The 27257-nt window shown below is 41.0% G+C and overlaps 1 protein-coding gene across 2 annotated transcripts in view; it reads right to left on the bottom strand.

The window, feature by feature from the left end:
• Positions 1 to 10218: 10218 nt before the first annotated feature.
• LOC123759691 (post-GPI attachment to proteins factor 6) overlaps positions 10219 to 27257 on the bottom strand; it is a 36679-nt gene continuing 19640 nt past the window's right edge. For both annotated transcript variants that reach the window (XM_045744915.2, XM_045744916.2), the window contains 6 exons: positions 21401 to 21612; positions 17760 to 17904; positions 15833 to 16048; positions 13326 to 13550; positions 11527 to 11673; positions 10219 to 11311 (listed from right to left, as the gene is read on the bottom strand). In XM_045744915.2, the coding sequence (XP_045600871.1) occupies positions 11039 to 11311; positions 11527 to 11673; positions 13326 to 13550; positions 15833 to 16048; positions 17760 to 17904; positions 21401 to 21612 (1218 nt within the window). In that variant the 3' untranslated portion in view covers positions 10219 to 11038. The remainder of the gene's footprint in view (positions 11312 to 11526; positions 11674 to 13325; positions 13551 to 15832; positions 16049 to 17759; positions 17905 to 21400; positions 21613 to 27257) is intronic.

Raw genomic sequence — 27257 nt, 5'->3', positions numbered from 1 at the left:
ACAGCACCCTTCTGGAGGAGATCTTGGGGAAGGTCAGTAGTTGGTCTAAGGGGGGGGGGGGGCATAACCTCATTAAGTTGAACAGGCTTCCCTGTCCCTAACAATGTTAAACCAACCATACTATGCTGACAATACTTTAAGAACTATAAACCTACTTTAAGGATATATAAACTTCCATGTAATAAAGATTAATACTACATTAAATGTTTTATTCAAAATTTTAGTAATTATATATATCCAATTTTTCCTATCAGATGGCATGTTAGCAAAAATATTCAATTTACTGCAGATTTGTCACCTTTAGCATTATAAGCCTCTGATCAAATGTTACAAAATATTTGGTTCACGTACAAGGTACTGTATCTTGCTACCTAGCTAATTTAACTTGCTAACTAGATAATTTAAACAATAGAAAACCAAAGAATGTCTAGATACTAAACACAAAAAAGTCAAATTCTTATAATTTTCTCTTGGGCAATGAGAAATCTTGAACATATATAATAAGTTTCAAAGAAATTAAAAAGTAGCACAAATATCTATAGTCCATACAGCTGACTGCCATTATTTTATGTATATACACACAGAGTATATACAGTAATATATTATATATATATATATATATATATATATACATATATATATATATATATATATATATAATATATATATATATATAATATATATATATATAATATATATATATATATATATATATATATATATATATATATATATATATATATATATATATATATATATATATATATATATATATGTCGTACCTAGTAGCCAGAACTCACTTCTCAGCCTACTATTCAAGGCCCGATTTGCCTAATAAGCCAAGTTTTCCTGAATTAATATATTTACTATAATTTTTTCCTCATGACATGATAAAGCAACCCATTTCTCTACGTATGAGGTCAATTTTTTTTATTGGAGTTAAAATTAACGTAGATATATGACCGAACCTAACCAACCCTACCTAACCTAACCTAATCTATATTTATAGGTAAGGTTAGGTTAGGTAGCCAAAAAAAGCTAGGTTAGGTTAGGTTAGGTAGGTTAGGTAGACGAAAAAACATTAATTCATGAAAACTTGGCTTATTAGGCAAATCGGGCCTTGAATAGTAGGCTGAGAAGTACGTTCTGGCTATTAGGTACGACATATATATATATATATATATATATATATATTATGTCGTACCTAGTAGCCAGAACGCACTTCTCAGCCTACTATGCAAGGCCCGATTTGCCTAATAAGCCAAGTTTTCCTGAATTAATATATTTTCTCTAACTATTTTCTTATGAAATGATAAAGCTACCCATTTCATTATGTATGAGGTCAATTTTTTTTTATTGTTGTTAAAATTAACGTAGATATATGACCGAACCTAACCAACCCTACCTAACCTAACCTAACCTATCTTTATAGGTTAGGTTAGATTAGGTAGCCGAAAAAGTTAGGTCAGGTAGTCGAAAAAACATTAATTCACGAAAACTTGGCTTATTAGGCAAATCGGGCCTTGCATAGTAGGCTGAGAAGTGCGTTCTGGCTATATATATATATATATATATATATATATATATATATAATATATATATATATATACCCTGTATATATATATAGATATATATATATATAGATATATATATATATATATATATATATATATATATATATATATATATATATATATATATATATATATATATATATATATATATATATATATATATATATATATACACACACAGTATATATTACACATTAAAATCAAATAAAATTCAGCAATTATACAGTATAATCAATATGCAACAAAACAATGACTCTCTACTCAAGTATATATTCAAAAGAGGTAGCATGGGTTGACATCCAATACTTTTTACCTAAAGCAACATATATCATTAAGGCAAATGTCTATTAAGGCTCAGGTGATACTGTGAAAATCTAGCTTTTAAAAATGAATTTGTGTCATGATTGCTGCAAACTTCCCTAGCCGAGAAGATTCATAAAACCAGCATTGAAATGTCTCTCTTTTGTTAAGAGCCACGTTGGCTCCCTGAAGCTATCGGCCAAGATGGCTTTCCATTATTGGGTCACAGTCACAGGAGTCCTGTTTGTCTTACCGGAGACCAGAGCTAATGTCTGCTCCTTCACAGAGGTGCAGGGAGAGGGACCTATTAATGTGCACCCCACCAGGAAAGCAACCAGAAAGTCAGTGAAGCTTTATAGTCAACTACCTGTACAAAGTTCATAGAAAATGAAAAACCAAACAGCCAAATGACTCTGGAAAACTATTCATGAGAAACTAGCAAATCACTAATGTGCATCAACCCATTAATACTGATAGCCACCACCAGGTAGCCTGGAGCCCTAACCCATGCTCGCTCCACCCCACACTTTGGGGCTGATGGACAACAAACCGATGAATCTGCTAGGGAGTCAAGGAGCCACCAAGGTCTACCAGAAAGAGGCATTTCACTACATTCCACAGCCAATAAATTGAGACTGACCTGTACTCGAATGAGGCCAGGTCCATCAGGAAAATGAGGTCCGAATTTTGCAGGATGTGAAAAATGTTCGTGCAAGTCACCGATGGTGAAAAGCAAGAAGACAGAAACCTCCAGAAATACAACAACTCTGCAGCACATAATGGCACAGATAATAGGACCCTAAGGAAACCTGCAGAGGAATCAAATTCATACATAGAAGGGAATAAGAAAATCATTGCCTTGGAGCAAAATACCCTCCAACAAAGGCACCAGTGTCCAGGAAGTGTTGAATGGCACCCAAGAACCTTCCTTAGGCTCCCCTTCAGCCCCAAAAGCCAGCCATGATAACCCCAGTGCAGAGCCACATTCTACCAAACTTGGGTCTACCCTGGCACAAAGGAAAGGCTCAATTACCTCTGTTGTTGAGGTGGATGGAACAATCCCCAGAGAGAAAGTTGAACTACACCCCTAGCTAAACCATGACCTGACTAAGAAACCCTCAGACACTTTAGAACTGGAACCAAGGGGTGGGGAGAGACTAGAAGCAGGATGAACCAACCATGCAGGGCAAGGAAGAGGTGGTGCAGATTTAGCCTAAGTAGAGTTCACCAACACCAATAACAAGTCCCTAAACACCAAAGGGGCCAACTCAGGGGGCATCCAAACAAGCACAACACCACAGAAGCCTAAGATAGGAAACCCAAGCACATACAGCTGCAGCTACCTGATAAACTTCCAGATGAGAAGCAGGTTCAAAGAAAATGGAAACCCAATGACAACACACATTCCAGGATACAGAGATAAAGGTGTCACCGACCCAATTGGCAGCATGGCAGAGACAAAATAGTCATCAGCCAGTAGCAGAACTGGTGAGCATCCTTCAAACTCTCACATAGTGAGTGAGAACTCTACGAGTTGATCCATCATGAACCATGCCAACATCCCACAAAGTAATCACCAGGGCCTGACCAAGCAGGATACCCAGGGATTGGGAATACTTACAGAAAGAAGACACACCAAATGCATCCAGTAACCATGTCACTACAAAGGGTGTCCATGTCATGTTGTATTAAATAAGGCATGTATGCACCCCAGCATGTGCCTACTCACAGTCCAAAATGCCTACAACCCAGGCCAACAAAGTTAAGTCAAGACTCATGAACCGCCCTGGGTGAGGCTCTCCACCCTGCTGACCAGGCCTCCAAGGGCCAAAACTCCTGAACATACCAGAGAAGTAACTCTGTCAGTGTAGGCGCACCTCAAGCACCCAAGGGACCAGTCGGCCAAGCGGACAGCACACTGGACTTGTGATCCTGTGGTCCGGGTTCGATCCCGGGCGCCGGCGAGAAACAATGGGCAGAGTTTCTTTCACCCTATGCCCCTGTTACCTAACAGTAAAATAGGTACCTGGGTGTTAGTCAGCTGTCACGGGCTGCTTCCTGGGGGTGGAGGCCTGGTCGAGGACCGGGCCGCAGGGACACTAAAAAGCCCCGAAATCATTTCAAGATAACCTCAAGAAGGAAAATGAGCCCCAAGCACAGGCAGTTCGATGCATAAAATAATCCAAGTCAACACAAGAAACTGGGAGTAAAACATACATGTGAAACAAATGCTAAAATATAAAGAACAAAACACAAACAATTGGCCCCCTCTGCAGGATAACGTTTAGAGAATGGCTGGTACTTAGCCGAGAGGCAGTGGGACTGTCCGCAATGTTAGGCTTCATGGGACCACCACCTACACAGTGTAAACAACATAGCATTAACTCTGAACTGTAGGTGAAGTGAGTGTGGGTTGGGGCTCCAGGTCACCTGTTGGTGGCTAATAGTACTAATGGGATGACACTCGTTAGCGAGATTCGCTTATTTCTCCTGAAGAGTTTTGCGGAGGTGTTTGGCCAATTTGGTGATTAGTTTTCTATAAACCCCGCAGTTGTCTTTAAAGTTTCTCAAACATTCTGGTTGCTTTCCCCAGTAGGGTGACATTAATAGTCTCTGCTATGTGCCTATGAAGGGGATGCTAGGTTCTGGTTCTGGTCTCCGATAGGCCAAACAAGAATCCTGTAAATGATGATCCAGTAGTCAGACGCCATCTTGGCAAGAGAATTTCTGGTAGCCACCAAGGGGCTCTCCCCTCAGAAATCTGTCTAGCTCATCCCAAAATATTTACTTCCAAAATATGCTATTTTTAACTGTGAATCATTAGAAAAACTTATTTCTTTGATGCACTCTATTTAAACAGTTTCATAAGCAAACATGTTATTCACTTTGACATAGTATTTTCACACAAAAATAAAACAGGTTTAGATTACAGAGTTTAGATACACTGTAGGCTAAAATGCTACCATTATTTTAATTCTAATAATAAACCTTTGGAGTTGGAATGTTTACTTTATTCTTTTTATAAGTTTCACATACAGTAATGGGAAAATATATATTAAAGAAAATTGTAAATGACCAGCATTTCTAAATTAAGTCACATCACCACAAATCAGTGCCCATTTTTCATACTACTATACTTAAATTTCACTGACAAACTGCAAAGTATTTTCATCTACAATGGTTGATATTTAACAGGAATGTTAACAATTGGTGATATCAGGAGAGAACAATCAGCCAGAGCTATGCAGACCATAACTAAATAACTTTAAAGCTTTTATTGTGTGAAGAAAATATGAGCAGCTGCTATATTTTTTTTTTTTTAAATCAGTCTGGTTAATGTATAATTTAACATACACACATTTTTAAACTATTGCATTCAGTTGTTTCTTAATGAAAGAATTCACCGTCAGAGACAGGCACTGTGTCAGAAAAGAAGTATATCATAAACAGTGAGGCACGACGATATTCAGACATATCGGCACTCTTGGGCTCATTTCAAGTGTCCCAGAAGGGTCATACGATGTGGCACAGATACACCAAAAAGTTCAATCAAGCCCAGAATGACTGTTATAAGTACCTGTATATCAATAGAGACTAAGTAATGGTAATGTTTTCTCAAAGAAATAGTAACATATGATAAAAACCCACACGTGCGTTTTGTGAAATTTATGTAAAGAGATTACACGAAGTCTTTCACATTCTCCTTGAGTACTTTGTCAAGGTCTGAGTATGTGGTTAGAACGAAACTTACATCTCAATGTCTAATGAGGATGCTACTCTGGGTCCAATCCTCTTATCCTTCTTGACCTCCTGACCATGTCACCTCTATTCCTGACTGCCGATGCATCAGCGGTAATGTCTTCTATGGACATTGGAGACCATGTAACAATAGAGACTATGCTCTACCAAATATTTGCATGGTTAATGAAGTGATTGACAAGTGATGCTTCACATCTACTCATTCATCAGCATAACCAAAACCAGCAACTCACCACTAGGTGGCAGCACTCTTGCTTGCCTAGATTTCCAATATCCAGAACATGTTACATTCTATATGACTAAGTCAGTGTTCAGTCAGACATGCAGGCAAGTGACTTGTTTTTCAGCCATTGTAAAATTTTATATAAAGTGGCCTATGCCATATCTACATGTATATACTTCACGTGTCCCTTGATTCTCTGGTCTGTGCTTCTAGTCCTGTGCTGGTGGAGAACTAAATGTGTGTTTGCAGAGTCTACAATATGCTACATTTTCATCACTCTCTAGAATCTGTACTTAAATCATTGGTGTCAATAAATGTGTGAAGGGTCAGAGAAATCGGTGACCAATTTCAGGTTGTTGTCCGACTTTTGTTTTGCCCCTATAGTTACAAAATATACAGCATATTGGTACAACATTAAAATGACTGGCTAAAATGTTGTATGGGCCAGCATACAGAAATGTCATAGATTGTTGTTCTCAGTTTTAAATCAAGCTTAACTCATTTGTTTGTGGGAAGTAAGGAAGAGATTATCAAAAGAAGGAGCTAAGCCAGAAAGACTATGAAACACCATTTGTGTTGCTAGATATTCAAAAATTGCTAAATATCACTCACGATTCCAATGCAAAAACACAAGGGCATAAAGTGAGTGATAACAAAGATACTGTACCTTGTACAGTATTTCAAGTACAATGATGCACTGGGTTGTCAATGATGTTATTTATATCACAGACCATGTAGATCATAGGTACGCAGAGATTTATGTGTCACTAATATGAACACAATATTATAGTCTTTGAACAATAAAACATACAGTTTTTGTTATTAAACTATATAAACACATCAAATATAGCTATCTATATCCATATAAACCATAACAACCACTAAGTAATTCTGGTGGTAGTATTTTGGTAGTAATGAAATCTTAGCACAATGTAGAGCTACATGCTACTATGCTAGCAGATGACGTCCCCTGATGCAATAATATGTTATCTTCAGTATACTACACACATCGCTAAGTCTAGCAACAACACTGCTATTATTGTCAAATTCCTGTCACTAAATCATGAATATGAATAATTTTTCACAAGAATATTTTCTAAAGGAACTTGAACTACGCAACATGCAACATGTCATGTTGCATGATACGTAGATGCATGAAACCTCGGCTGAGTACCTGTACTGTAAATGTCTGCCTCCTGCTGTGATCATCATAACTAGCATTGTGCTCACTGATATCTGAACCTTGTACATAGTTTTTATTACAGGCAGGATCATCTATGACATTATCATCACAAAATAATTGCAGTTACTTATTTTATTCATCATTATTAAGTGGTGCTGTGGCCCCAACATGCACAGCTGTGCTGTGAGCTGCTGCTGCATGTGGTTGCTCTGGCAGTACTGAGGCTATCACAGCCAGAAGGGATGCAGATGATTTTTTTAAAGATGACATTTGTTCACCGAGTCCTAAGGAACAGGATGTGAGCCCCCATGTACTCATAGGAGTTTTGAATCTTTCCCTATTCCTAAAAATGATATATCTTGGTTGGAGTACCACCCATCAACCAAGATCTCAGTTTTTACAGTGCAGGTGACTTGGGAAACATGAGCCCTGGAACAGGGAACTAAGGAAACAAGATCAACCCACAAAGTGTCCACAGAGGCAGAAGAGATGGCAAAAGTGTAGTGACATAGAGACTCCACCAAGCACAGCACATGACGCATTCTTGGCCTAACCCACCAAGCTTGGCTTTCCAACATATTGAAAGAACCCTTCCAGAAGTCTGCCGACTCATGCTTAGCCAAAAAAGAAGGAGACAGCTGCAAATGAACATAATGCCCACCAGGGCCAAAGGAACAAACACTACAGGTGCATTACCAAAGAGCATGAATCCCCCAACCCTACAACCAGAGGCAAGTGCCAACAGGAAAACTACCTCAGAAATGGAATCACAGACCAAAGGGGAAATGGTGAAGTGAGGAGGAGGATTAAAGAAATGTAAGAACATGGTCAAGAGACCAAGAGGGCTCAGGTGACACATGACCAGGCCGGAGGTGAATCAATGCTTCCAAAATGGCGCTGACAGAGTATCAGTACCGTACTCAAGCAGTAGCGGCTCTGTCAGTGCCTAATGATAAGAGGGACAGTATTCAGCATAAGGTGCCACTTAAGAAAGAACTAAGAAAAAAATGAAAGAACTAAGAAAGGAATGGAGACAGAGGAGTGATGAAAAGAAAGGAAGTAGGGGAAAAAGATCGCCAAGAAACCTTATACTGCCACCGATGGGCAGTACACTGATCAAATCACACATCAGATGGAGAAATGATGTCATTTCAGTTCGCCTTGGACCATTATCAAGTTGTATGTGAGAACTTCATGATGAGGATCATAAACATTGTGTGAGGAGTCTATGATACACTTTCCAATTTTAGAATTGCTTTTAAATATATGGATGGAGAAATACTAAAGAAATTGTTTACACAATTTGCGAGACCAAAGTTGGAATTTGCAGCGACTTATGGTGCCCATATCTTAAGAAGCAGATCAACAAACGGGAAAAGGTGCAAAGACATGAAACTAAATGGCTTCCAGAACTGAAAGACAAGAGTTATGAGGAGAGGTTAGAGGCATTAGATATGCCAAAAGTAAAAGATAGAAGAAAAAGAGGTGATATGATCACTAAGTACAAAATAGTAACATGAATCAACAAAATTGATAAGGAGGATAAATTGATAATCCAGGACCAAAGACAAGGCAAAATGTTATGCTGTTCTGTACTGGGAATATGAATGATAGTGGTACAAAACACAAGTATGAAAAGGAAAGAACAGTAAAAACAAGGAAATAGCCATGCATGGATTGAAAGTGACAACTATGTGGCCTGAAGAGACTGTAAAGTATGTGGCCTGAGGAGATTGTGGGGTCTGTGGCCTGAAGAGACTGTAGGGACCCCATCCCACTTTGCTATTTCCCGGTATCAGGCAGCCGGGGCGCATCCAATCCCTTGGTCGTCGTCGCCCCTAAATCAACAACAACAAGTGACAACTATAGTGACCAGCTCCTATCTGTGCCAAGAAATTGCTTACGAGTCCCAGCAGAAGCAAACTGATCCATGCAGTACCAACTGAGTGAGTTAGCAGGAGGGTTGGGACTCCAGATGCACTGGAGAGCCATTTGTTGGCAGAGACACAAGTTAGGGGTAGAGTTGTTCACCCACAGAAAATTATAATTTGCCATGTTTTTATCTTTTTAATTATCTGCAATGAATTGTTTAATTAGTTTAGCACGATCTTTTTGGTTAGCTTTCCTCAGGTATGGGATGATCTGTGATCACCAGTGGTGTGTGTGTTCCTATGAAGCAAGGTAAGCATTGCTTACTCTATCAAAATTATTCCTGTCCAATTAAAATATAAATTATTAATATTTAGTTAAAAATATTATTTAATTTATTAATATAAATTTATAATATTTAGTTAAAATATTATAAATTTCAATTACAGTATATACATATCATTCTGCATTTTTTCTCAGATTTTCAAGTGGCATTTACTGCTTGAAAATCTCTCTCTCAAATACGCAACATTCCATTTGCAGTAACCTAGTTCCGTCCCTTTCCAGAATAAAGTGAAATGCCAATGCCAGATGTACAATGAAAACAGTTACAGTAATTTAACTCGCATTACTCCATTTTTCCAAAACCATATACAGTATTAAGGTTCAGATCAATCTTAATATTTTGCAGAAAGCATGCTGATGCTAGAATTCCCCTCCTCCAACAACATTTATCATCATCACTGAATATAATTAATTCTGCTAGAGATTTGGACAACGTAAACATAGTATTGTCCCAGGTGCCCCCTAACCTACTACTACTACTACTAATGCTGCCGGCAGCACTGTAGCATTACCAGTTCATTAAATTCTATTATAAATTCATATATGTAAATAAATATCTAATCTTTTTCTGTTTCACAGTTTTGTAGACTATTAAACTCGTTATCATAGTACTGTAGTAATTGCACTTACATAATTACACACACAAATACACACAATCAACCTAGCCAAGCTATTTTATTGGTAAGTGCTTGAATGATGACATTATCATTTTTGAATAATATAATAAAATAATAATGATACAGTATAAAGTTTTTAAATGTTAGATTTCATTTTGAAAGAGATAGCATCACTATGACAACACTCAACTTAAGATAATTATTTGACGTTAAATGATGCGATACTGTGCACACTTACAATTTTGTTCATAAGCCAAGAAAAATTTCACTAAACAATGTTTAAAAATTGTAAGTTAAAATAATATTTTGTTACTACTTCCTATTTTATAAGTAAGATGAATTAATAAATTTTTTTTTTTTTTTTTTAATATTTCATACTTCAGCTTCATCAAAAGATCTTATCCGTGTCATTTGCTTACCTGAGCATCACGCCACTTGTGATCACTCAGCTCCCCCTCACCTCATGGAGAGCCTGATGCTAGTCCTGGCCTTCTGTAGTGCAGTGTTGTGACCACTCAGTTCCCCTCACCTCATGGACTAGCTCCCCTTACCACCAGGCCTAGCCAGATGCTAGTCCTGGCCTTCTCTAGTGCAGTGTGGATCTAAGAGTCCTAGCTACTGAGGGGCTTCACCAGAAATTGTAATAAAATCATTCTTACAGATATAGATAATAAAAGTGCACACACAAAGACAATTACAAACTATAATAACAGCTCTATTCCTGTAATGCCGCACACTACATGAGATCACTTGCTCACTCTCCCTCACATACCTCCCCTCTTCTTAAATTATCTCATCCATTCTCTCCTTTATGTCATTTAGTATATAACTGAGAACAAATACAGACAGACCAGTTTCATTCATTTTTTATAAAACTAAGAAACATACTAACATACAGATAGACCAAATAGTCTCATTCACACTCACTAATAAATATTTCACTACATTTAAAAAGATGATGCATCTAAGCATGCATTAGTTTTGCACCATAAAATAGTATAAAAAATATAATTATTGTACATACAGCACTGACAAAGTTAAGAAATACACTTTCAGAACTATAAAAATTACAAACTTTTTCTTGAACTGTATTATCATTTATGATTTTTTTTATTAGCTTGAAACATCAACCTATAAAAAAAAATATTTTCATGAAAGATATTTAAAGCTACTGAGTATTCTTATCTAAATTGTAATAGTCCTCTTCATTATCAGTTAATAGAAAGTCAACATCTGAGGTAACATGGAAGACAGGAGATGATGCTGTATAATCTACTGTTGTTTCCCCAACATCAATTAATTCAGCATCATCGCTAGTTATAGGAGCCAAGTGTGTTATCACCGAGCTGGGCACTTTGTAGCTTTGGTCAGATGGGCTGCGGGACGGAAGTAGGAAGACAAGAGAAAGTGCGATGACAACATGCCAACAGCTGTGTACATACTGTAAGTAAAAGATTATATTATTTCAAACATGTAGAATTTCTCTACATTATATTAATGTACAATATACTAAAATTTAAAAGCTATATTTACAAAATTATATTTACATATACAGTATTTCAAATTTTCAACTATTACTAATATTTTGAAGTTTAAACATAATTAACTCGATCATAATTTCTTAAAGCTCTCAAATTCAACTACAAAAATTCTTACTTTATAGTTATCCTTGGTCTGTATCAAGGCAAACATGAAAAGGCCCACAAGTGCAAGACTTATGCCAACAACTCGAGACAGCAATTGTCTTGGCTGAACAGATGGCCAGGCACCCTTGCGGCACCGCTGATACAAAATATGGCACAGCTGAAAGAAAATACTTTATTTCTTACATTGAAAACTTTGTTAATTTAAATAAATATGCAAGAGCATTAGTTACCAAACTAATGTGTATATGAAACAAAATATTGCATTGACTTATTACAAATAGGCAAATGGGGGCTGGGTACTTTATAACTTTCAACCAATAATTTATTATTTGAGGCCGATTGCCAGCTAGGGGTATAATTTTTTCTGGGGGAGTCCCTTGGTGATTCCCTAAAGCTATGCTGCTAATATAGCTTCCCAATATTTAGCCACATTAATCATAGGGGACTCATTGGCCAACTGGAGAATAGAGCCAGAACCTGTCCCCATCAAAGTTGTACAGGGAGCAGAGGATTTTTATGACCACCCTCACCAAGAAAGCAGACAAAAATATACAAAATAACAGCTTGGTTCATGAAAACAAAGCACCAAAACACATTGACAGGATCGTTGGGTTTGGGCACTGTCCACCCTTTGATGGCACTTGATTTGCTGACCATCTCTTCCAGCTTTTCAGGGTTCAGTTCTGTGGTGCCATCCTTCCCTGTCACTCGATGTGTTCATATACACCACAACTCTGGGTTGGGACTGTGCGAACCACCCACAAGATGGTTGGCATAAGACACACACATGAAGCAATAAAATGAACACAAAACAATGGCTTTATCCAGAATAGGTTCCAGGATGGTCAACACTACTTATCTGTAAGTATAAAACTGAGATGGACCCACCAGAGGGGTCATCATCTGGTCACACAATGCTCATGAATGAGCTAGCTGTCTGGATGAGAGACTGGGTTGCTTGTGCTGCCATTTGTCAGCAGGAAAGCACATCACAATGGCGACTTTATTGTGGTAATGAATGTTTGCATTATATTCATCCATATTGCTGTTCCTTTCAACCAGTTGCTTGTTTTGTGGTACCTTTGTTTTTTGGTTGGATGTATCTAATTTTTTTGTTGATCTATGATCTCCAGGCTCCCTTGCCTTGTAGAGGGTGCCAGATTCCAGTCCAAGTTCCCAGTAAAGTCTCATGGGTCTCAAAAGGTCTGGAATGCCTCCTAAGGCTTGCAGATGTGGAGTCACAATAACGTGGATGAAAAATGTTGATCAAATCATCACTAGAAAGTGAAGAGACGACGACGTTTCGGTCCATCCTGAACCATTATCAAGTCAATTACAATGAGAGGAAGGAGGCAATGGCAATAAATAGGCAAGAGAAAGAGGTGAGGAGAAGGAACTCTTAGAGGAAGAAAAAGCAAGGCAACAGGAATAGAAGGTAAGGTGTAATAAAGGGGGTAATAATAGGAATAAGAAAGGGATCATAAGAGAAAAAACAAGGGAAAGAAAAAGAAGAAAGATAAAAGGAAGGGGGGGGGGTAGGCTTATGTTAGATCACATTTGTTAGAAAGTTTAGAGCATTTGTGAATACTAGTACCGTATCTCCTAAGGCTTGGTTCCTCTAGTGTTGTAGCTTCAGGGGAACTGCCGAGACTTCCCAGGAAGTCCGAGGAGCCTGATTTTTGAGGACATGAGCTTTAGACAGCTAATGAAGGGATCAGCACAGAAATATTAATTATAAATACCCCTTGAAATTACTCAATAAATCACAAGCAATGTTTAGATATCATATAAAACTGTAATAATACATACTGGTACAGCAGTTGCAAAAGCCATGGGTAGAGTAAATGATGCGAGAGCTGTGCGGCTGTTCTGGACGGATGGAGCAATAATAACAACTCCCAAAGTATGCAAGAGTGGACAATAGGCTTCATCTATGCCTCCAAGGCCAACAACTGTGACCCAGAAGCAAAGTAGTGAGAAGAAGAAGTCTGTAAACTGCAACACCTCATATTTAGTCACACAATATGAAACTACCTGTAAAGAAAAAGATAAATTGTCACAATCACATGGATATAAGGTTTTAAAAGCTTGAGTTCTTAACAATTTTAAGTGTTGATTATAATGAAATGCCTCTGTCTGATGGGTCCAAGGTGACTCCCTCCCAGTGGGCACCATCAGTTGAAATTGATCAACTTGACCTACTGCTATTTGCCGATTTGTGATGTACAGTACTTTAATTCCATATAAATTAAACGCCAGTCTATATCATAATTGAAAAAACAAATGATTCATATAACAACATTATTTCACACTGAAAATACTTCGACATATTGAGATTTGGTAAGGAATTCTAATGTAAGAATTGTCCAGATGAAACTGTATTGTGTGTTTGCTTTAACAAGATATATAATATACTGTATAAACATTTTTCAATACACCCCACATATTCGTAATGTTAAACAAGGATGCTCATGCCATATCTAACCCTACTGAGCAAGTCAAATAGAGATGATTTTGAGTACCTCATAAGATTTAAAAGTACTGCGCGTACCCAGGGCTCGCAGTTACTGCCTCATGCCTCTGGTTAACAGACACAATCTTTGAAATATATTTTTGGGATACCCTCCTAAGTGTGAGGACCTAATTATTGAGAGGGCAACCATGGGTAGAGCATGTTGCAGCAGGTTACAGAACCAACATGCAGCTTGTGCCCAGAGCATCACTTAATATGGAATAAATAAATACCTTCAATTTTTTGCATTGATAGTGTCATACAAGATCATAACGGTGATAAAAACTATGTACAAGGTTCAGTTATCAGTGAACACAGTGCTGGTTATGATGGTCACAGTGGGAGACAGCAGACAGACATTCATAGCACACAGCCGCGGATTCATGCACCTACGCATCATGAAATGGGACCTCATGTTCCTTTAGAAAATAAACTTGAGTATTATTCATATTCATGATTTAGTGACAGGAATCTGATAATAGCAGTACAGTATTCATAACCGAACCGCACACACATGGTTTGAATTTTCATATCCTCCTGCCACACAGGGAGGGAGCGATGATACAAAAAAAAACCCTCCCCCTGCAAAAGTAGACCCTCCTTGGAGGAAACCAGGAACCATGTAGTCAAAAGCAACCCAAGGCCTCAAATCTGACTCCCTCCGAGCCCCAGAAGCATTATGGAGGCAGAAGGAATGAATGCTGCCATGTGGCATGGATGACAAGCAACCCTCAAACTTGCACAAAGTGATAGCAGGTTCAGGGAGAACTATCCACAGGATCCCCAAACCCACAGAGGATTTCCAGGACCTAAAGAGAAAAACCCAAGCAAGACACCCCAGGCACTGGGATCGTTATGCCGGACCTAAAAGTAAGTTGACACAAACTCTTTCTCATGACTGTGAAGGCCAACCTCAGTGTGCCGAGAGAAGTGCATAAACCATCAGTGCACCCTCCCTACCAAAGACTCTCCTTAACTGACTGAAGACAGTAAAGTCCCAAGACACCTGACCCACTCTTGGTGAAGGCCACCATACGAGTGGATGACCTCTATGGGAGCAATTCCCAAACACTCCAGGGAAGATAACCTTCCCTGGCACTGCAAGGGCAGTGCTAGGAAGTACACAGGGAAGGTAACCATATGTACATGTAGCTCCAAGCACACACAAAATTTGGCTCATACTACACCACAGTGTACAGGAAACACAACAAAGAGCAAACACAACTACTAAGCTGAACATGTAGAACACTACAGCAAGCATGGAAGAGAGGTGACCTCGTACCCACTACATCAGTTATAGAACTGGAAGCTGGGACTCCAGCTGGTGGTGAGCTACCTCGCCCCTTCAACCAAACAAGTTGGGGAGGTGGGGCAAATGAGCTTGTGCTAGTTCTGAGAGTATTTGATCATTGGTTTACATAGTTGGGGAGTTCTTTTGGCAGATGTCAAGGCTTCATTCTCTACTGAAGCCAACAGTGGTGTGTTTTGACCCTCCGACTTTCTGGTTGTCTTCCCTTGTGGTGGCAAAAATAAATGTCACCACTCCCTGTACCTCTGTGAAGGAGCCAGGTTCTGGTGCTGGTCTCCAATCGACCCATACAACTCCATGGTTGATGCGACCTAGTAGATGATACCATCTCAGACTATAGTAGCTTCAGGGAGCCACTGGGGTTCACCCAGAAATTGGTATTTCATTACATTTAATGCTGGCTTTTGCCATTACTATAAAAAGCTTAATTTTTGACAGGTAACATTAAGTTTAAATTAGTACCAAGGACAATATATAATAGTATGTCAAACTCACCTCATTGTCACAAGCATGGTAGAATACAGAAGCTATCATAGTGGCTGTGAATAAAAGAGCTTGTGAGTATAGGTGCCTACGTGCAGCTATAATAGTTGGAGGCAAAAAGAAAATGTTGCTAATGGTAAGCAAACAGAGGCCAGTGAGCACAGTATTCCAGCCCTGAGCTGCTTGTCCATCTTCACAGCCCCACCCTTGCCAACCAGCTGTACAAACCTGCAATGGAAAAAATACATATTTTTAGTTTTCAAAATACAAAACATATACTGTATATTAATATTTTATTAAAATCTAAAGTGGAAATAATGAGTGCTCGTGAAAATCTTTTACCTAATCAAAGGCCAAAAGCAGTAAATCACTTCAGACATAATCTGCTATCCACCCAGTAACAGAGGAAAAATGGCAAATGTTTAGTGCCTTTCATTGTTATGTGGCAAGGAAATTATTATATGGCTTAGCATTCAATAAATATGGTTTTGTCACATTTTGGTGATAGTAGCTGATATCCAGAGTTAGGAATCCCAGTCTCCTATCTAAGTATTCAGCACTGCACATGACAAAAGTTGCCACCAGGTAAATCAAGGGACATAGCTGTCTTACCCAGACCTACGTGGGAAAATCTCTCATGATCTAGCCAGCAATTAACAGAGGCAAAAATATCCTTGATGCATGGGAACTAAAACACCACAAACAAGCAATCAGGCATGAGAGATTGTGAATCGGCAGACAAGCACTGAAAAAAAGCCTCCAAGAGATGAGGGAGGGCGTAAGTACTTATAAACAATCAAATGATCTCTGTATGCCACTCCCAATGCAATTCTGAGATGGCATAATGTGCCACGTCCTCTCATGAGCTGATACAAAGCACCACAGACTTTGATCATAATGGCCAGGTGTTAGTAAACAGTAACTATGTTACTAGACAAAACCTAAGCAATATGTTTTCCCCCAGCAACAGAGTCCAAAAGCAATACCCAGCCTGGAGTCAATACAAGAGGAGTCACCCCTGAAGAGAACTAAATGCCTCATAGAAGATATCTGATGAACAGTCAATATCAACATCAGAAGCCGAGGCTGAATGCAGTCCAAGACACAGTGTGAGCAGCACACAAGTGCATGAAACATACATAGCATATAACCCCTGCACAGACCTGAAAAGCCAGAGGAGAGGCAAATTTTTAGCTGCAGGGGAGGCATTAACAGACTAGGGGCCAGATTCACAAAGCAGTTACGCAAGCACTTACAAACCTGTACATCTTTTCTCAATCTTCGGAAGCTTTGTTTACAATTATTAAACAGTTAATGAGATCTGAAGTACCAGGAGGTTTTTTATAACAATTACAACAGTTGATTGGGAAGTTTTCATACTTGTAAACTGTTTGATAAATGTAATCAAAGCCGTCAGAGATTGAGGAAAGATGTACACGTTCGTAAGTACTCGCATAACTGCTTCGTGAATCTGGTCCCTGGTGATGTTCAGTGAGGTGGGCCCACCATCTGGTACAGATAGCATGAGTTGCAGGAAATGATAGTTTAGTAGTTGTTAAGAGTTTTGTTTTAGTCATTCGGTATGTGGATGTGTCCTCTTTTTTTCCCTTTAAGGATGGTTTGTTTCAGTAGTGTAATGATTTTTGATTCTCAAATGCTCCTTGCTTCATAGGTGGAACACGGAAAGGTCACATATAGGTCTTTATCGCTGCTAGGCAGGGCTACTCTGACCAGAAATGGCCAGTGCTTAAGCTAAGGAAAGCTAGTGAAGAGGAGTGCCCCCCCCCCCCAAAAAAAAGACAAAAATATAGAGACTACTTATATGGAATTCTTAATGAATTATGCAAAGTCTGTCGGCCTCTATCAAAACTAACACATACTTACAAATCATTAGGTCATTACTCTATCAACACATGATACTCTTATTTATAATACTTACACAACTAGTAAAGAAGAACATACCACGGTGGGTCTCTTGGCACAAACCATGATTACCACATGGACTTTCACCTGCAAATACGCATGGCTGAGTGCGGATGTCAATGCTAACCATCACTTGTTCTATAGTGCATGGAGTCTTCTGCCTACAAAAGATAACGGAAATCTTGATTAGTTTCTCTGTAAATAGCACATTATAAGGACACTATATACACTTATGTAAAAGTGACACATTCAACCAGAGAAATCCTTCTACAAAAAGTTGACTTAACTGTGTGAAAATTAAATTCTTTCCCTATTTCCAAACTAAACAGAAGAACGTTTTAAGCCTTTTTAAGCCTATCATTATCCTATATCCACCAGTCTCCGTGGCATAGTGGTTAGTACGCTCGCCTGGCATTTCACGAACGCTCTGTCCTGGGTTTGTATCCTGGCCGGGGAGGATTTACTGGGTGCAAATTCTTAACTATAGCCTCTGTTTAACTCAACAGTAAAATGGGTACTCTGTTGTAAAAACGATTCTTCACGGGGGTCGTATTCCAGGGAACATAGGATTAAGGACTTGCCCTAAACGCTACACGCACTAGTGGCTATACAAGAATGTGACACCTCTTGTGTATATGTATGTATGTATGTATGTATGTATGTATGTATGTATGTATGTATGTATGTATGTATGTATGTATGTATGTATGTATGTATGTATATGTATATATGTATATATGTATATGTATGTATATGTATGTATGTATATGTATGTATATGTATGTATGTATATGTATGTATACATTGTATGTATACATTTATATGTATGTGCTAATACATTTATTAGCACTTTGGCATGTGGCTATCATAAAAGATGCCAATCTTGGACAAGAAAACCAAATCTCAGGTGGAATATATTTAAATCCCTCTCTCTTGATGGGTCCCATCAGTGGCTTCCTGAAACATGCCTGGTGGATCCCTGTAGCTATCTCGCTGAAATTGTTCCATACTACAAAGTCACATCAGTTGCAGGAGTTCTGTTTGGCAGGCTGGGAATTGGCAACAAGCCTCCTGGCAGTAGTAATCAGTATTAACAACTTTCGAGCTCATTTGAGTAAATCACTTGTTCTGTGCGACTCATTTGCAGAGTTGTTTGGCAGTTTTTGAGGTTTTGTTTCTCACGAATCTCAGGAAACAGTTTCAGGGAATTACAAGCAGCTCCTGCCAGAAACACCTAAAACATGGTCAACACCTCATGCTACTTGAGTGTGCAGAAATGACAGATGCTCCATCAAAGCCCTAAAGGAAAAAATAAAAAGAGGATTGTCCACTAGCCAGGAAGACTCGAGGACCTCATAACACAACCAGTTAGGCGAAGATGACCCAAACTCAAAAGATGTAGAGATCAACCATAGAGGCAAACTCCAGGGCTCGCAGGAGATAATTGAAGAGATCTGCCCAAGCCACTGAAAGAAGACTCCAAGATGAACGGAGCCTCTGATGAACGGGCCATCTGATGGGCCGAGAGGCAAATGGATACGAACCCTGGGGGCAGCCGCATTAAAGTCAAACTCATACAAGGAGGGAAGATATGAAACCCTCTCCCCCTAAAGCAAAAGATCCTCGCCAGAGGAGATGAAGGTCTAACGAGGGCTCAAGAACACCCACTGCCTTCCCTATCGGACTTCCCCCAAGCCACAGAAACCATACATGAAGATTCCGGGGATGTCCATGACCAGAACTGGATAGAAAAGTGAAGTCTAAAGAAGAGGCCTCAAAAGAAGTTGGCTGGAAGGCAGAAAGTACGGAAACCTCAGCAGGACTAGGCAGTTCACCTGCCTCTGTGACCGAAGTGGAACGAGTCACCCCCAAATAAGGGTGAGTAACATCTTGAGCTAAACCCTGTCCCAACTCATCAACCCTACCTACCTATTGAAGGTTCTGGGGATCAATTTCCCCACTGCCCAGTCTCTGACCATGCCTCCTAGTTGCTGGTCTGATCCACCAGGCTGTTAGAAGTGGCTGCTTGCAACCTGAGTGACAGCTTGGTTGATCAAGTATCCTTTGAAAGTGCATGTCAAGTTCTCTTTTGAACACAGTGAGATGTCAGCCAGTTATGTCCCGTATGTGTAGGGGAAGTGTGTTTAAAAGTCTTGAGCCTTTCATGTTGGTCGAGTTCTCTCTCAGTGTGCTTACCGCACTTCTACTCTTCAGTAGGGCTATTTTGTACATCCTGCCATGTCTTCTGGTCTCACGTGGTCTTATTTCTGTGTGCTGATTTGGAACCAGTCCTTCTAATATTTTCCAAGTGTAAATTATTATCTCTCTTTCTCTCTGCCCCCCACCTGCACTCGGGGAATACAAATTTAAAATGTTTAGGCGGTCCCAATAATTTAGATGTTTTATCGAGTGGATTCTAATGATAAAGGATATTTGCACTTTCTCCAGGTCAGTAATTTCTCCAGCTTTGAATGGGGCTGTTAGTGTGCAATAATATTCCACTCTATAGAACACTAAAGTCTTCAAAAGTATCATCATTAGCATGGAATCTTTTGTTTGGAAAGTTCTTGTCATCCAACTTGTCATTTTTCTTGCAGTTGTGACAGCAACTGTGTTGTGTTCTTTAAAAGGTTTTCTGACATGATTACTTCTAAATCTTTTAGTGTTTTTTCTTTCAATAGTGTGGTTTGACTGTTTTATATGTGATTTCTGTTTTGATACTTTCCTTTTTCCATAGTACAGTACACATAACTGGAAGTTATCCTCATTAAAAATCATGTTATTTTCTGTGCCCTATTGAAAGACATAATTAACATCAGATTGGAGGTTTGCTGTGTCCACTATATTGCCAACGTGAGTGTAACAATTCCCTGCTCCCTTTGCCTCTTTGAGGGGGCTCTGATCTCTGGTAGGCCAACAAGACTCCTATGACTGATGTGGCAAAGTATTGGGAAGTCATACGAGAGACAGCTTCAGGGAGCCACTGCCACACTAAGTCTCACCCAAAAAGGGGCATTTCATTACATTCAACACTGTTTTTTTTTTACTTTTGACCTGGACTGATCTTGTATCTCCACTGAAGGAAGGTTTGCCAGAGAAGTTTTTGACAAAATTGCCTCCAGACAATGTCCTGATACTATGAGAGGAAGAGAGATCCTTATATAAATCCCTATTACATAGAGCATGACTATTTCACATAATGCATTTAGGGCTATTTAACTCCTAGACACTATACAAAAGTAGCCTGTGTCTCAAGTTGTAGATTAAGAAAAGACATTCAATGACAGACCATTAAAACCATAATTAGCAGAGAATAATTACACAGAAAATTTAAAAAGTAACTGGAGAGAGAGAGAGAGAGAGAGACAGAGACAGAGAAAGAGATAAAGAGAGAGGTGTCACCCTGATAAGCAATTTAGTGAATAATTCACAGTTATAAAATGTTTAAAAAATTTGGGAGTATTTACTAATTTTCTTTTGTTCCATACAAGTTGAGAATAAAATAAATTTTCCTATCTGTGTATCGTTCGCATTGATTACATCTCCCAAGACCTTTTGGGGAAAATATTAATTGATAGGTACTGACATAAATGTGCAATATAATGATGATACACTATCTCCTTCCAATCAAAATTACAGTAATAAAAATATAGTTACCCATTGTAGTAACAAATACTCTGAAGAGCCAAAAACCACATATCAGGTTCTGGAAATGGTATAAGTATAAAGTCTTCTACACTGGCTCTAGAGGAGGAAGTGATATTGAGGGCGAGCTGCTCTTCCTCACACACAACAAGGCCATTTCTAACCTCTGGAGGGCGACCTTTTCTTACACATCCCACAACTGTTATAAGCTCACGGGTTGCATTCTGAAAAAGAAGTTTCTATGCAATTTTTTTAAAAACTTAATTCTTCCTTATATCTGAAACTTCATGTATATGGTAAATATAGCTAACCTAATGCATTCCTAAACCCCTGCAGTGCCCTCACTGAAATATCTTGGTTGACAGGTGGTGCATTCACAGAGATATCTCAGCTGACAGGTGGTGCACTCACTGAGATATCTCGGATGACAGGTGGTACACCAACCGAGATATCTCGGTTGACAGGTGGTGCATTCACCAAGATGAGTTGTTTGTTGGTATAAAACATAAGATTCAAAACTCTCGTGCAGTAACCTTAGGAGCAAACAGACGTCACAGGCCTCCAGTGATTATCTGACATCTTTGAAATAATTCGTAGCACGTCCCCAAGGCTGTGGGTAGGTTCAGTTTGAAGTAAACAATCATGGCTGACAAATGTGCATCTAGCACCCAGTCACCTACAGGTTACATGGTAAAAAAACCAGTGTTGAATGTAATGAAATGCCATTTTCTGGGTGAGACCCAGATGCTCCCTGGAGCTATCCAAGTTGATATGTATATTATTAGACTTTGGCATCAATCAGTGTGAATGGAGTTCTAGGCCTACCAGGGACCACGAGCCAGAACCTGGCCCTTTCAGAGCGGCACGAGGAGCAATGGTCTACAAAAATGCACATGTGTTTGGAGCATTCTCTGCCTGCCATCAACCGGGCCGGGCACCCAGAAAAGTAGGCGCCTCAAAACAAACCCCTAATCTGGTTAAAACTACTACAGAAAACTAACAAGCAAGCAGAACTCCCACTTGAAAAACGAGCAAACGAGCATGACGTCACACTTGCTGCGCCGCTTGTCTGCACAGCTTTTCCTTCCCAGGGATTGGGAAGGGGAAGCCCCAGACCCATTGTGCAGGCTATCCACCTGTCAGTTCGAAGCTGGATGTCAAAACACGCGAAAAACCTCAACGATCAGGAGGGAGGGAGGGTTGCCGGGAATCCTCTGGGTTTCACCCAGAAAATGGCATTTCATCACATTCAACGCTGGTTTTCAAGGGAAAGCCCCTTCGGCTCCTCGGAGCTGCCTACCCGAAGCCAAGGACAAAAGAGGGACAAACCTAGGAGGCAGAAACCCTGCACCTAAAACCCAAAAGCAGGACAACAGGTAACACCGAAAGGACCATGCGGACGACCCGGGAGACCCGAACCCCAGAAAAGGAACAAAGGGAACCCCAGGCAACTCAAAGCATGTCCAGGGCCACAGAAACCATGGCACGCAGGCAATGGCTGAGAGCCACAACCGGACACAAGAAGATGCACCCCCAGCCAAAACCAACTAAGCAACAACCCCAGGGACCCCTCCGGAAAAACAGCCAACCCAACTCGCCCGAAAAAAAAGAAAGGCAGCAACAAACCTAACACAAGAACCTAGAGGAGCAGACACCTTTGAGAAACAATCCGGAACCAAAGGGGCCCACAACCAACTAAGGGGAAGAGATAAGAACATCGTGTCCAAAGACCAGGACGGCTCAGACAGCGCAGGAGCAGGCTGGAGGGGAACAACGCTCTAGACAGCTTGTGAAACGGTGTAGAAAGAACATCAAAACTGGAAGCAAGCCGTAGCGACTCTGCATACGCCACACGATACGAGGCAACATAATGTGGCATACGAAGACGGTCCTGAAACACCTACGAAGAGACAAAAAGAAAAGGAAGGACCGCCAGGAAACCCCATATTGCCATCTCAACGAAGCACGCAGGTGGGACATCATCAACGAAGTCACCTGATCACCAAACAGGTGGTGATAGACTCAATTCAAAAGCAACAGACACGAGGACTCGAGAAGACCAAACCAGCCCCGTAATAGACTGGACCGAGTATCTGAAAGAGGCGGAGCCGTGGGAAAACCCCTGGGTATGGACACCAAGCAAGCAGCGCCTGAAACCAAGGCTGTCAGGGAACCAGATGGAATGTCCGCCAGGGCACCAGGAACCCAAACCCAGTGATCTGGGAATAACCAACCCGGGCGAGCAGACACACCCCCCCCCACCCCCCTGGGACCCCTGAAGGACCAACAAGACCGAAAACAGGTGACAATGAGAAGCCGCCGCTTGCAGCAACAGCCCAACCGCAGACCCCGCAAACAGAAAGGACAAAATGGTGACGAAAATCGAAGAGCCAGGGGCCAGGCCAAGGAAGAAGTGAGCATCATGAGCCAACACGTGAGACGTGAAGTGAAAACAGTGACACCGCATCCCGCAGGAACGGCGCAACCAGCCCCAGCAGGGCAGAACGATGCACACGCCGCCGATGAATGTATGAGGAGAACTACGTAGGACTTGTACAGCATTAAAATAAAAAGTTCCGTATGGAAAACCAACACAAAGAAAAACCCGTAGCCAGGGCCGTAATTCCTAGCTCCCCCGTCCCAATGAAAATGAACTGTATGCGGCAGGAGTGGTGAATGGAAATTGACATCCACCTGCAGACATTGCAACACAGCAGCCAGTAGTGTGATACAAGATGATGAAAGAACTCAGCACTAGAACTGAACACTGGTCAGTGCAAAATCAGGAAACTGAACATGTACATAGTCCAGCCTAGCACTATCATTAGTATAGCCAATATGCACAGACTAATATACATAAGAATGTGTAGCATAGAGGTAGGAAAGACTTAAAGATGCAATGAAATGAAAAGATCTTAAACATGGCCCCCCACATACCAGCAACTAGAGACAAGAGAGTATAATCAATATGATGAACTAAAATGACTTGGGTAGCAAGTGCTAACGTAATGTTCAAGATCAACTATATATACAGAGATTCCACTGTATATACAAGGGTGCAGCCAGGCACTGAATGACGGTCAATGAATGAGTGTCCAGAGGCAAGAAAAAGATTCAGTCGCTGAAAAAGTAAATAAAAAGTTACCGAATTTTGGGGCTATGCCCCACAGTGTAACGAATAACAATATATATGGACATATTAAGGTTACGTTAAGATGTACCCAAAGTGGCCAATCAACATACCACAAACAATACCCAACACTCATCCAAAAATCGAGAACCAGCGCCTAGCTGATGGTGTCACCAGACCATATAATCTCTCCTGTAGATGGTACGTACTACAGCAGCACGACACAGCACAGCCGTGTAATATACTGGGAGCATCGCAAGTGGATTAAGTTCGAAGTTGCGTATGCAGTAGGATAAGAATATGTGTAGAGTAGAGGCAGAGGCGGCGTCATTTTGAGCCACCCTACAAACACATTCAGATAAAAGAACTAGGAATTTTCCCTATATATATAAAATCCAGAACTCCCCCAGTATTTAGTGGGCTATGACTGGAGAGATAAGATGAGTTAGTGTGGCGTATTACCCGTGATAAAGGTTGCAGAACACCAACTTGTTTACACGGGCCATAAACAAACGATCTCCCTTGGGCCATGCTCAGGACGCATGAGGTCCGAGCTGGCTCAACCCTTCTCACGAGGAGGTTAGCCGACAATGTTTATTTAACGATTATTATCATTGACGAGAGAGATGATGGAGAGAAGATGTGATTAGAAAATAACTAGATATGGTATGGAAAGAGAATAAGTAGTACGGAAGAGGACCAAAGAGTCCCAGAAAGGACTGGAGGTAATCCGCCCTGGAAATCGACAGACGTTCCAATAATATGTGAATTATCGAAGTTCTGCTCGAACCTTAGAGACCCTCGATAATCAAGCACAAAATCACGGAGGCACATATGGGCCCATTGGCACACGTGACCAAGAGTCATGCAGAATCCTGATATGATTCTTATATGAGTGTGACATGATGTAGAAGAATACTTGTCCTAGATAAGAATGTTGTTAAAATTACCCAGAGGAAAGACGGAACCGACGGACCCGAAGGGACACGAAACCGAACCCTGGGAGGGGCCAAGACCAAAACCAACTCGTACGTAGAAGGGAAGGGGGGAGGAAAACCCCTACTCCATGTAACAGCAATGTTACATGGAGTGGGGGAGTTTCTTACCCCCACTCAAAGGGTAAAAAAATCCAGGTGGGGCCCAAGGCCCCACAAGTCAGCCCCCCCAACCCCGGGAACCTTTATACCAGGACATGGGGCCGAATTGTCTTCCAAAGCCCCGGCCTCAAAACAAAAAAGCCAGGGCAGCCGCAAAACACTAAGGAAGTGGGACCCACTAGTCAGACCCATACGCAACAGCTGGGGGAACCGACTCGAATACTTCCGTCCCCACCCCGGAAGGGGCAACCCCCGAAACTGCCCGAGTCTCAGAATCCTCTAAGCTACGCCCCAACCCCGAAGCCCACAGACGCTCCTTTGCCAGAAGCAAGGGGGAAAGGGGGACCAAAATGAACCACAGCAGGGGAAGAATGAGAGGGCAAGGACTGAACCAAGGCCAAAATGACCAACACCCTCAAGTCCAGGTCCCTACAAGCAGAGTGAGGCACCCTTAGGGCATTTGGGGGAGCAATCAACCTAGCACGTTGCAGCAACCTAAAACAAGCATGCAATGCCTGAGTCGCCTGCACCCAGATAGTGTCATCAGGGGATTGGGTGAAGCGAGTCACAAACAAGCTACAATGCTCGCAGGATTCCGGGTCGAAGGTATCACCGACCCAACAGGCAACACGACAGAGGCAAAAACAATGAGCATCGCCCTGAAACAAGAGGACAGAGCAACCCTCAAACTCGCACAAGGCGAGAGGGGACCCAGGGGTCGCATCCATTGGATGCCTTGCGCCCCCGAGGGGTTTGCCAGGGCCCCTAGACTGTTATCGCTAAGGGTAAGCCCAGAAAGGGTACTGCTAATCGGCACCCAAGTCTACCAAACAAACTTCCAAAACTGAACCCCTGGGATGTGTCCATCACTGAAGCCAAGCAGGGGGTACCACCGAACACAGGAGGTCAAGACCCTAAGATAACTGGGGGGTAGGGGAACAAAAGCAGACCCCCCCTCCTTACAAGGCACAAACAAAAATGATAAGAAAAAACCCGCAAGAAGACAATGTATCTAGGAGGGACAGAGCCAGCCGCTGTAATAGGTGAAAACTAGCTGTACAGTACCCCACACCCCTACCAGTGCAAAAACTACCACTTACCCCAAGGTAAACAAGGAAGAAAACCCCCAAGGTAAACAAGGAAGAAAACCCCCCAACACACCCGGGGCCGTCAATCACAGAGCAGCAAAAGACCAACAGAGGTAGACCCCCAAGGTGACTTGTGGAAAATAACACCAAGCCTTAAGGGTGATACTTACAGGGTACTCAGGGAAGGGAACCCTAAGCACCTGCTGCCCAAGTACCTGAGAATATTACTCCCAGCTCACACACCACTGTAAGAGCAGTACTGGACACAAGGCAAAGCACAAAACAGAAAGAATCTGGAGCTGGAGCCACACGACCGAGCCACAATCACATCAGCTGACAACTGACAGGTGGATAGCCAGTGCGATAGGTCTGGGGCTCCCCCTTTTCCCTCACGGGAAGGGGGGAGCTGCGCAGACAAGCGGTGCGGCAAGTGTGACGTCATGCTCATTTACTTTTTATTCAATTGGGGAGTTCTGTTTACTTGTAATTTTCTGTAGTAGTTTTAACCAGATTAGGGTTTTGTTTTGGGACGCCTACCTTTCTGGGTGCCAGGC

The sequence above is a fragment of the Procambarus clarkii genome, chromosome 8, assembly GCF_040958095.1.
Source record: "Procambarus clarkii isolate CNS0578487 chromosome 8, FALCON_Pclarkii_2.0, whole genome shotgun sequence".
NCBI classification, from domain to species: Eukaryota; Metazoa; Arthropoda; class Malacostraca; order Decapoda; family Cambaridae; genus Procambarus; species Procambarus clarkii.
Note: the sequence above shows the minus strand (reverse complement) of the source record. Positions and strands in the feature narration are given on the sequence as shown.